Consider the following 12,391-nt stretch of genomic DNA (forward strand, 5'->3'; position numbering starts at 1 on the left):
GCTGAAAATCCCAATCTGTCTTCAAAAGTAGCTCAGGTCCTCAGGTCCCACATAACACATTTTGCTTATTTCAAGTTGTCATGGTGTAGCACTATGGAAAATGATAAAACCAACTGGTTTGGAAAGGATGGATACATCTACCCTTGTGCCACAGTTAATCTGCACACCAGACAGTTCACTTACTGAGTACAAAAAGTTGACTGCAACCGAAAATTTACACCTGACATGAGTGAGGCCAGGATTGTGAGTCTGCTTTTGAGAGGCCTAATCCCATTAACAGCAGAAAAAGCAGCACTATGTATCGACTTCAGTGATTCAGGAGCAAATATTAGTACTTAATTTGGTCAATATGCCTATCACAGCAACTTGAGAGAAAATACAAGTCCCTGCAAATACAAAATAGTTATCCTCATCTGACTAAACAAGTGTGGTAATAATACAGGGTAGTATTTACACGACCCTTAATTTAGTGATATTAGAGAATAAAAACAAAGCATTTTTAAAGCATGTACATTTTCTTAGGAAAATGTCATGCTTTCACACTCCTTTTCCATAGCTGTTATATCCCCATACTATGTATTTTTATGTAAAACATACAAATAATACTTGATGCTTAAGGACAGTAGGCTAAACATGCATGTATATTTCAAATATCCATATATATCCATACATAGAAAAATATGTATGTATATTTTATATATGGAATACAAATGCACATAAGTAGACATAGTCTTGCTTAATTTGAGTTCAGCACCGACTCAAGTAAATTTGAATAAATTTGGGACCTTCACTGCTTACTTAATAACACATAAGAGTAAAGAAAAATCTCACAGAAGTTGCATACCTGTGTTCATTTTGACACTGGAGGATTTGCTATAAAAGTCTTCAGATGTCCTGCAGAAAATAAAACGATCTATTAATTTGCACGAGATAAGAATGTGTGGCACAAAATGGCAGCAGGACTTCTTGTAGGGGTGGAGAATTACTGTGATACAAATGACAGTCCGATTTTAACACAGCTTTAATTACATTTGGACTACTTGTCCTTCCAAATTTACAGATGAGCTGTTGCTTCCATTATAAGCCACCCTATTTTCAAGTGTTTAGTATCTCCATTGTAAACATTTGCTCTGGGATAAAGAACCAGTGATTGACTTTTGGTCTTGAAACTATAAACTAAAAATTATTCCTGTACAGGAATGATTAAATATTTTTAAAGGCTCCTTCTAAAATTTATTTAATCCTCTGTGCAAACTGAAAGATACAAAAAGCTGTCTCTGAACATTTTTAATTATCAAGTCTTTTTCAATAGTATACAAGCAGAAGATGTGTGTTTTCATCGAGTGATTTAATGTGTCTCTACAGACAACACTGAGCCTCTTAATGTTGCTCACTGTATTGCTAGGCACAGTATCAGGGCATGTGCCTTGGCACCCACAGGAATCCATTTAAAAACTCCCAGTAGAGTCAATACGTAGGAAATGGAGTCACTATACACCAATGTGCTTTTAAAGGAAATAATTTGCACCAAATAATATAAAGTGCATGCAGAGGTCGAGTCTCTTTATTTAGATTTCCCAACTCTGTGTGGTACTTACAAACAAATAGTAAAACCTCAGAAAACCAAACTACTACTGTAGAAAAGCACAACGTTAACAGGCAACATTAACCTTTGGTCCCAGGACAAATGAGACAATAATTTCTATCTACTGCCAGCTTTTGCCACAGTTTTATCTTAGGACCAGGAGCTTCAGTACCTCTTCTATCCAGGCTCTTTTAGAGATGAAAAACACATGCAGAAAAGGTTTCCAATGGCGTTCTGTAAACTGGCCAGTCTCAGCTGTATCATTTCATATATGCTGCCCACTATAATTTACTTTACTGAGTGGGCAGACACACTGGAAGCCAAAGTACTGAGGGCTAAAAAAAGTCATTTTCTCTCTGCATTGTTCCCACATGAATTTCAGGATAAAACAAAGAGAAAAGCAAGATTTCTAACATAATACAGCTTCAAATAATAAAAATAAAAAATTCCTAATGTTGGAGCAAGCTGGAAGTTATGCATGAAGGACCCTTTTTATAATAGGAGACTCAAGATACTAATTATATGAGTTAAAAGAAAACAAACATCAAAACAGAATTCCAGCTCAACTCAAATGGAATGCTGAATTGACTGTTTCCTCTGAGGCACCATGCATATTTCTGCCTTCTGTTGTATTCATAATGAGGCCAGATTCTCCATTGCTTGAAAAACTTACCATTTTTCTGTAACTATCTGAACTCTGCTGCTATTATTTAGTGACCAACAGGATGAACATTAAACTTCTTGAGAACTATGGAAATAGGCATGCAACAGTGAATGACATTGTTTTTATGTGGCAGCTATCAGCAAACTACATCTGAGAATTTCTAAAAAGCCTTTTAAAAATAAAGGAAAATTCCATATTATTTTTTTTTTCATACATTGTCTCTGACCGAAATGTTGGATTTCTAAAACTGCTATAGAATATTCTTAAAGCCTCAAGTTGCTACAGCGTTTTCAGGCTGCTAGAGGAGATACCATTTTCAAGCCTCCTTTTAGCTTGGAACTGAATCACTTGATGATACCACATGCAAAATACGAAATGCAATATGATATTTATTTTCAGACCCAACAAGTACAGAACTCTTGGAACACTACAGAGCCAAAGTGGTTTCTAGCAGGTGGCTTCGATATATTTACATGTAGCATGCCTAGCTCTTACTCAAGTTTTAACAGATGACACTCAATTTTAGCACTACAGCTTTGTCCTCCTAAGAGTTTTTCTATCCGAACAGCTTAGGTTGTGCTGCTGACACTCAGCAAGGGATTGCATACAAATCAGTGACACTTCCATATTAATCTCATTTTGCTGAAAAACAAATTACCCTTGTGTACCTGAAAAGTATGCATGTAAATAAGGCAATATAAATTGCACTCCAGCAAACAGCAGGCCTTGCATTTAATACTAAAACTAGTTGGAGTTCACTGCTTCCAAGTGGCTAAAGTAGCATTCAAATACTTCATGATACTGGTAGTAGAATCCAGATGAATGCAATGAACTTCACAGCCAGATGCCTGAAAGCATTTTACTCACCATTGTTTCACATAGTCTTTTAGATCCTTACTTCAAGAAAGTAGCGGTGGAGGGGAACAAAGGGCTTTGTTTGCTTTGTACTTCTGTTCCTACTTCATTGCCTCCTGAAAACTGTTCTTTGTGAATGGGTTTGTAAGTAGCTTTAATACAAAACCCTGAAAGAGGCAAGACAAATGCTCCACTGGAAGCATCAGACACTCTTCACTGCCCAAAAGGATGCCCAATGTTCAGCTAAGATACTTAGCTCTTAGATATCTAACACTGCAATGGAAGGAACGTCCACAAATTATTGTGCAGCCACAAAGTGCTCTGGACCATCTGAGCTTACAAAATCAGAGATTGCAGTTCAGTCACCTAGATCAAGCAGGTTATCTACTAAGCTCACACCTGCTCTCAGATGCTGAGGTAAAAGAACATAAAGTTTAACCACAGTAGCATTTTGCAGAGGAAGATCCAGCATTAATGGCGTTCTTCTATAGTTGGCTCCATCTACCAGAGGTAGCACAGTTGCGGATGAATGACTGTGCTAACGCACAAAAATGGCTCTGTCAGTTTGAACACAGATGCAGTTACTATTGCTAGAGTTTCACTAAATATGTAACATACACTGCAGTTTTACAGAGTGCAGATGGATCAACAGCAGGACAGATATGTGTGAGATCTGGCTAGAAAATCTTTCATTGTCTTAGGTAAACAGCAGTGCCCAGATATTTGGAGAGGACAGGAGCTTTGCAGATTTGCGTGAAGAGGAGTGTCAGACTTGTATTAATGTTGTTTGCCATTTTCACAGTTTGAACTAGAGACAGTAATCTACTTGAGAAAATATCTGCAAAATTAAGCAGCCATATCAGTCGGCAATTTTACTCCAAGGGTTGGTTATTCAGTTTTAAACATGGCAGGTGATCTACAAACACATTTATTATCAGGCAGGATTCTATATCCTAATTTGCACGTGGTAGTAAATTCTTTTAACCCAAATCTTTAAGACTGCAGAGCATTTCTGCTCCAGTCTCTGCAATAGGCCAATATACTTTATATGCCGACTCATGCATTCACTGAAGGAGGGGGGGAAAAAGTATGAAGCATTAGTTCTGGAAAAAGTGATGTTATTTTAGTTTTCTTAGTTATTAAAATAAACCACAAAATGTTTAGATTGTGGTAACAGTGACTCACATGAAGAAACAACTTTCCCAAAGCTTCCTTGGGAGCAGATGTCGCTCTTGCTGAGCCCCTAAGCAGAAGGAAGGTGTATACGCAAATGTATTGCTTGTATGAAAACACATTTGATGGAGCATAGTTAGATGGTGTTTAAAATAAACAAGTGAGAAGGTACTGAAGAAGATTCCACCATGCTTCAATTTAATTAATATGCAACAGCAAGACAACAAAATGGCAGGGAGCCTGTAACTAAGATCCAGCCCAGCAAGTCATATGCTAAGCATATGCTTTATGCAGGCCCCACAGACCTGTTTCTATGCTTAATGTTAAACAGAAGTATAAACACTGTTTGCCCCAGATCACATTGCCTCACCCCATAAGGAGCTGAATATTCCAGCTCTAATTAAGGGTTTTCAGATATACAATCAGAGTATGAAACACATGCAGACAACTGCCATCATAGAGGTCCTGTCAGAGGTAGGAAGGGGACGGGTAGTTACCCTGCTACAGCTGTCATGAAATTTTGGTTATGGGTGATATTTTAGTAGGAAGCAGATGATTTCTGAGTAGTGTGGAAAGGCAGCAGAACAGACATGGAAGTTGGATATATGATTTTTGTGGTGTCTGCCAAGTTGTTTTTAGGAATAAAAACCTGAGGATATTCCAATTGCCTACAGCATTACTAACAAGGTAACTTAGGAGGTTATCTAACTTATCAGACATATAAGCCTACTTCCCCTAGCAAATATAATACTAACATTGTTATTCAAGGCACTAGTAAGATCATGTCTTGAAAATCATGAACACTTCTAGCTTACAAGAATAAAAGTTCAAAAAGCATCAAGTACAGGAGAATCCATCACAGGAGTCTGTGGGTGATCATTCTCTATAAACACATTGAAAAGCTGGACATAACTGACGGAAGTAAAAGAACAATGTTGGCACAAGAACAACTATTAAACATTTAATTTATCTTAAATGGCAGGTGAAAATAATAAGGTAGCTTCCATTCATGACAGTCAATAAGGTCTGGAGAACTTTTATCAGGAGTGCTGTGATCCAGTTTCAGATCCTGAACTTGAAATGCATATGTGAAAAAGGTGGCTGTCGGAAAGCAGGGGAGTAAGTGTGATGACTCAGGAACTTCTTTCCAGACCTTGGACTCCTGTTCTAATGTCATTTTTCAGAGAATGGTATGAATGCAAAATTAAGAGAAACTGGTATTATCTCCTCCTTTCCCTCTGTTTCTTCATGAAACTAAGAAAATTAACAAAATACTTGATAAAAAGGAAAAGCAAAGACAGCATGTTTCTAATCTGAAGGTTCTTTACAGTAATCTCTGTTATTGCATACAGCACCAGCAGAAAGAGTTCAAACACTTGTATTTAAATTGGGATAAAAAGTAAGTCTTTCTCTCTAGAGAAAGAATTTGAAGCTCAAAATTTCTCCTTTTGTAGCATGATTTTTACTAGATATGCATACTTTTGGCTAGCTATGTACTGAAATAAAACTCAAGTCAGACTTCTACACTAAATAGCTACTTGCTGTTGTCTCAAAATACACCTCAGACACTTCATTATCAGAGCATTTTCCTAAAATGTAACTGCAAGTATAAGAGGATAACAAGAAAGTTGTTCAAGTTGACAACATTCTGTACATTTTACTAGTTATTTTTACAGCTGCAAAAGGAAGGAGGAGGACAAACTGCTGCTTTTATATTCTGCATCTCCTTAAAGATCTGCCACTAGATAAAATTTTATTAATAATTCCAGTCGTGCTTGTGGTGTTTGTAATTTTTGTCATTATTTTTATTGCTTAAATATAGAGACAAAAAAAGTCCCTTTAATTCTTGACTACAATTCATATTTCTTAACCCTTCTCTTTAGGCATCTACTACTGTTTTTAATAATATAAAATTGTACATTTTCAGCCTTCAGTGGTGGCTATTTTTGTTCCCTGATTTTGGCTTCCTCCTATGCTGTTGTTTTACAGGAAACAATGTTTGTTCAAATTAACTCATTCTGTAGGCTGGAAAGGATTTATGATTACTGTGTAAGAGCATGTCACTGAAGTAGATATGTAGTAGATTAGTGTCCACAGACATAAATACAAAAATCTCCACTTTCAAGACAGAGTGTCTAAAATGCATTACACTTCTTCTCAGTGCTTCTGAAAGTTCTCTTCTCAGGTAAACTTAGATGTTTTAGGTAGACAGGGGAGTCCCTGTCACGTAGTCAGAGCCCATACAGGAGATGGGTGCCTGTGTCACCCACTACATATTACTTCACTTTGGAGTAGGTAGCAAGGCAGTTCTGCTCAGACACAGATGCTCAGGAAGAGACTTCAGCATCTGGTACCCCAAAAGATGGTGTTCATTGTGACACCCTCCCTCCCCCCCCCCACCCCGCTTAGTACTCTGGTACCCTCAACCTGCCCTGTTTTTCCTTAGAGGAGCAGGGAATTCTGCAGCACTAGCAGTGCAACAGCTTTCCAGAGTACTCTTTGGAAATGTAGGAACTGGTCACAGAAAAGAAGCTTGATTAGGAAGTGCCAAGTATTTCACCATGGTGAAGTATCTATATTTTAGTAAATACAATATTTAGCATTGGTACCCAGAACTCACCTTACTCTCAATCTTTCAGACATTGTTTAAAAATTTACCTCATTTTTATTTACCAGAAGACCCAAATGGAACAGGCATTATCCAACTATTTCTCCATCTTTCTCAAGACATGAAATAAGTACCGTTAGAACTATGTTCCTTTTTAAAATGCATCATTTGAGAGCTAAATTAGGGTTCATTAGTGTTCAGTAACTACCAAAGACATTCAGAACATAAGCAAGTTATAGTTTCATTGCTCATTTCCAGGACTTTGCAAATTACTGATCACTTGAATATATCAAGTATAATCAAATTTTCCATGTTTATGCAGTTTGACAAACCATGTGTTCCTGCTCCTTTCCACTAGGAATGCAGTATGTACCAATTTGAGACTAAAGATGCAGAAATATTTACCTTAATAGGATTCCTTCCAATAGGGTGTTTTGTTGTTGTTTTTTTTTTCATGAGTCAAATCCACTCCCAATAGAATCAGTGGGAATAATGTTAATACATGAAGGAAAAATCATTTTCTGTTTCCTCCCATTGGTTTTGCCTAAATATAAATATATGCTTTCCTGAACTACAGTTAGGTAATGTTACATCTAGCTAACAGAGTTAGACCAATGTGTAGGGTGATACAAGACCCCTCAATATATATATTTTAGTAAGCATGCTGAAGCAGCAGAATTTGGTTTTGAAGGTTTTGTAACATACTTAAAAAGACAAAAAGAATAACTATACATTGAAAGATTAACTAAGAAGATATTCACTGGAATATTTTAATCCTTATTATTTTCTAAGATAAAAGTTTGATGGGATCACACAGAGAAATTTCATTACCCCTAAAAAGTACATAAAACTTTTGACCAACTTTGTCTGAGTTTGACAAAGATGCAGAGGTTCAAGTAACATTGAAGGCTTATAAATTCAATGAGAAATTCCTATGGAGAATATTGACCTTATAAAAGCCAAATGGGCAATATATCCTAGAGTTATTAGACATAAGTGACTTAATACAAGAAGGATTAGGAGCTGTGTGTGGATAAATGCACATACCTTATGATCCCAGACACAAAACTTCCACTCCCAGCCCCCCCAAATAATTAAAATTTAATTTGCTTTGTTGGATACTAGCAAATCAACAAAAATAACAAAAATATTTCAATTTTAAATGGTGTGGGCTTGAACCCAAGCTTTTCCCATTATGAAAGCATTCATGTCAGGTTCTGCATGGTTTCTCTGAGGACTAACAGAGTTTGAACCCACAGAACAGTCTTGGTGTGATTCAGTTCCAAAAGGTGTTTCAACATTCAACATTACCAAGTAGCAGTGTCTTTCTGCAGCGAAAGAGTAGGCGTTGAAGCCTGACATCCACAGAAGCACCTGACTTCAGATAGCTCTTCTCTGGCCCTGCACTCCAAGTGTCTCTGAGCAAAGGAAGCATGTCAGGCATTTTCCTTGAGCCCATCTTCCTGTTTAGCTTCATTGGTGGGTATGCAGATCTACTCTGTGGACCCACAGTGTCATGAACCAAAGAGCAATAAAATAGGAAGTGATCAGAAGATTTTAGTTCAGATTAATGGACATAGTTGTGAACCAAAACTTGAACTGTTCACTGATGATCTAAACACACACAAGATTTCTTCTGCTTAGTGAACTACTCATAGCCTCAATCTGCATACTGACATATATCAGACTTCAGTGACAGAAAGATCAAGTAACAGTTAAGTGACACTGGGCTGGAATACAATCAGTAAGACTCATCAAGCACCACAGTTGCCTTTTGGAAGAGTAAGTTCTTTCAGCTTCTGTTAATGTTAAGACCCAAAACCTAATGTCAATACCTGAATGACTCAGCTTTTAGAGGCTTCCAAGCAAGTTAAATGTTGTAATTTCTAACTTCCTTTCTGCTATAAAGTCTGCCTTATACCATGCTGTTATTTCATTAACTCCTAACACATTTTGCCACGTCTGAAGAACCTTAGCATTGCTTTGCATAACTGCAGTCCCATTAGAGACTTACCTGTTTACTGGGAAGAAGATATTTAGCAGCAGCACTACTATATGCTCTCAAAACAAAGAAAAATTTATGTCCAACACATGAAAACCAGATTAATCAGCTTGGCAAGCTTGCATTTGCATGTTTTGCTGACAGTGTATTTTACCCTTTCCCATGAAGCAGTCACCAATTTTAATTTCAAGTAGCTTCACTCCCTTTCTTCATACAATACATGTCAAAATAATGCAACTTCTACTGTTTACAACACTAGCACATGCATGGCACTGTCTGCTGGTTTCATACCTAATGAAGTTCAACATGACTTAATATTATATACAATCAAAAAAGAAACGATTCTTCCTAATATAAATAGGCAGAGAGCTACTAACAATTGTAATTGGGAGCACAGATAAACATTTAATTAATAACTGTTACTTAATACTAGTTATCTGGTCCTGCTAACTGAATTTCAAAAGTTCTAGAGGTTTTGTTTATTTTTAAGATTTGATGCTTGTCTTTCTAAATTCTTAATTGTCCACAAGCACATTTAAGATTTCTACTACTGAGCTCATCTTTTATTGATCCTAGGGTGAGTCAGAAGCAGTATAACTCACAAAGGTTAAACAGAGTGGTATAGGAACAACTGGGAGAAAAGGCATGCAAAAAGGCTCAGTATTCACAGAAAGGTGACAATAAAACAAATTATTTTTGAATTGGGAAAAAACCAACAATAGTACTTGACAGAAACAGCTAGAAAGAGCAAACAAACAAGCACATGAGAAATCTGAATGACACTGCCTGGTATCTGGTGGACTGACAAACGACTCAAAGGCAAACATGAATCTATAAAGCAACTCAGAACACACTTGCAAACATGAAGGAAAAAAATATAATAGTTCTTTTCCACATACCTTTCATGGAGCCATGCCTTGAAATTATATTAAATGTCAATGCATTTTATTAAAATGTATTGGAGAGGTTTCTATTACTGATAGCCAGTTATCTGGCAATTTTAATTCCAATGGTAGACTGCTCTAGCGTTCTTGGTTCTGATCACAAAGCAGGAGTCACTGAGATAGCCCGGAAAATTGAGGACTTAGAAAAAAATAATCAGGCTTTGAAAGGGAAATGGAATCTGCCTATACATGGGGAGAGAGTCTATCAGGCCCTTGACCGATGGTTATCAAATCCTGATGCTGAAAACTACTCATGGGAAAAAGTCCCATCTTCTCTGAACTGTTCAATGATCCACTATGCCAAAAAAAAAAAAAAAAAAAAAAAAGAAGGAAAATAAAGTATATTTATATTCCCATTTGCTGCAAGTTAATATCTGTCTGTGGAGGAGATGGGTGCACTATTAAACCTATACACTTACAGCCATACTCATGACTTCACATGGCAACCAAATCTACTCATATACATAAAAAACTTACCATTGAACTTGCTTATTTTTATGAGTTTTAACAATTTCCCTATAATTTTAACTTTTCAATGACATTTCAAGGGCAGAACTGAACTATTTTTTCACACAGTCTTACATGCTCTGAGTCTTCTTTAGGCCAGGTGCCATATGGTATAGCAGATTATCCCCTGTAATAGGGCATTAACATGTGGTTCCTACACTTGGCTCTGCCATGGATTTTCAACAGATCATGTCACCTTTGCGGGTTCAGTTTTCTCTCACCCTCCTTTGTCACTTTTGGAGAGGGATTGTTCCTACTCAGCTGTATCCACAGACATACCAGGATGGGGTCCCAGTCCCTGATAAGATGTATCCCTTCCACAGTGGCTGGTGACTGCTTTCAATTAATACCAATGAATATTGATTCCTTGTATTTCAGTTATTGTCCTCATTTGTTACATTTTCATTTTAGATTATAAATCTTGGGACAGGAGACTAATTTAGATCTGGTTCTGTGTGCCTTAAAGAGTAATGGGATGCTGGTCCTTGATTAGACGTCCTTACATACTTACATTGCATAAATAATACTATGATAGTGCTACTATGATAGCACGTAAAGTTAGATGATTTAAAAATATCAGCCAAACGAAGAGAGATTCTTTAACCAGAGAACATAAGTTCCAGATATTTGCAATGGTGGTGAAGAAAATAACAAAGAAAACCATTAAATTGTATACAGATTTAAAAAAAAAAAAAAAAGGTTGAGCAAACACAAAAGAAATATCTGAAGTTTCATTAACCATGAACCTGCTCAACACTTGGATCACTGGATAATAAATAGCTGCTAAGAGCCAACAGCTGCTAAGAGAAGACATTAAAAAATTGATAATAGAATCACTGCAAAATTCTACAATAAAATTGTGCCAACATTTTGAAATAAAACTTTGGTATAAACGTTTTTAAACTAGTATTTCCCAAGAATATTATTATTACAATTTTTAGATAACAATTGATCTAATGCTCACCTATACAGCATGTGTTTTCTACTATATAAATTGTTACCCATATAATTATACAATTGTTATCTATTAGCATTTATAAAGATTGTATTTTCTGCCTGCAAGTAACATTCATTTCTGCAAGAGCCAAATGTACAATTACCAGATTTATCTTTAGTCATCAGAGGATTAATTTTCCACTGGCAGTTTTCCCCAGGAATTACATACAAAACATTCTTATCTATGGGGTAAAATACTAAAAAAAATGTGTTGAATATGTTAATCACTATTTCATTACTCTTTGCTCAGCTCATGCTTTTGTATGCCCCTATTTGAACATATTACTCCAATATCTGATTTTCCAGTTAGAGCCTTGCCATATGACTCTCACTCTTGTTCTTCCTGCTCTTAAATGAGAAAGAAATCACTCAATGCACTGGTTCAGCATTCTGGACAGTGAAGGTCAGAGGCAAAATCATCCTTTATCAACACAAGATTGTCTTGTCTCAGTTCTGACTGCAGATTAACAACGGGTTGAATAATAAATAATTCTGTGAGCCACATCCTGTACCCATAATAACCTTAGAAACATTTAAATGGAGTTCTCATTCAGCTCACTGAGGACATAATTGCACTGCCCACACATATTTAAAAAACTAAGAGATTTTTTCTCAAAGAAGTACTTTTTTTGAACCTAGCATAACATTCAGTATTTCTTAGTGAGAAAATGTGCTCAGGGAAAACATACAGAAAGTGTCTGCACATGTACATACACACCCACATGCCTGTATCTTTTACTTGCAATCTACACATACATGTAACTTTTAATAAACTACAATTAAAAATTTTAATGGTGGGATGTAACACTCTGGAGCCCCCAACACAAGAGGGATATGGACCTGTTGGAGTGTGTCCAGAGGCAGCCACAGAAATTGCCAGAGGGCTGGAGCACCTGTCTTATGAAGACAGAGGGAATTTGGGTTGGTCAGGCTGAAGAAGAGAAGTTTTTGGGGGGGGGGGGACGACGACACACACCTTATAGAGACCTTCCAGTACCTGAAAGTGGCCTATAAGAAGGCTGAGGAAGACCTGTTCACAGGCACATGTAAATATAGG

General features: G+C 36.7%; 1 protein-coding gene across 3 annotated transcripts in view; it reads right to left on the reverse strand.

Moving 5' to 3' along the window:
• SORBS2 (sorbin and SH3 domain containing 2) overlaps positions 1 to 12,391 on the reverse strand; it is a 220,482-nt gene that overhangs the window by 77,121 nt on the left and 130,970 nt on the right. For all 3 annotated transcript variants that reach the window (XM_051619980.1, XM_051619981.1, XM_051619979.1), the window contains exon 3: positions 845 to 894. In XM_051619980.1, coding sequence (XP_051475940.1) covers positions 845 to 854 — 10 coding nt within the window. In that variant the 5' untranslated portion in view covers positions 855 to 894. The remainder of the gene's footprint in view (positions 1 to 844; positions 895 to 12,391) is intronic.

Source organism: Apus apus, chromosome 4 (genome assembly GCF_020740795.1).
Source record: "Apus apus isolate bApuApu2 chromosome 4, bApuApu2.pri.cur, whole genome shotgun sequence".
Lineage (NCBI taxonomy): Eukaryota > Metazoa > Chordata > Aves > Apodiformes > Apodidae > Apus > Apus apus.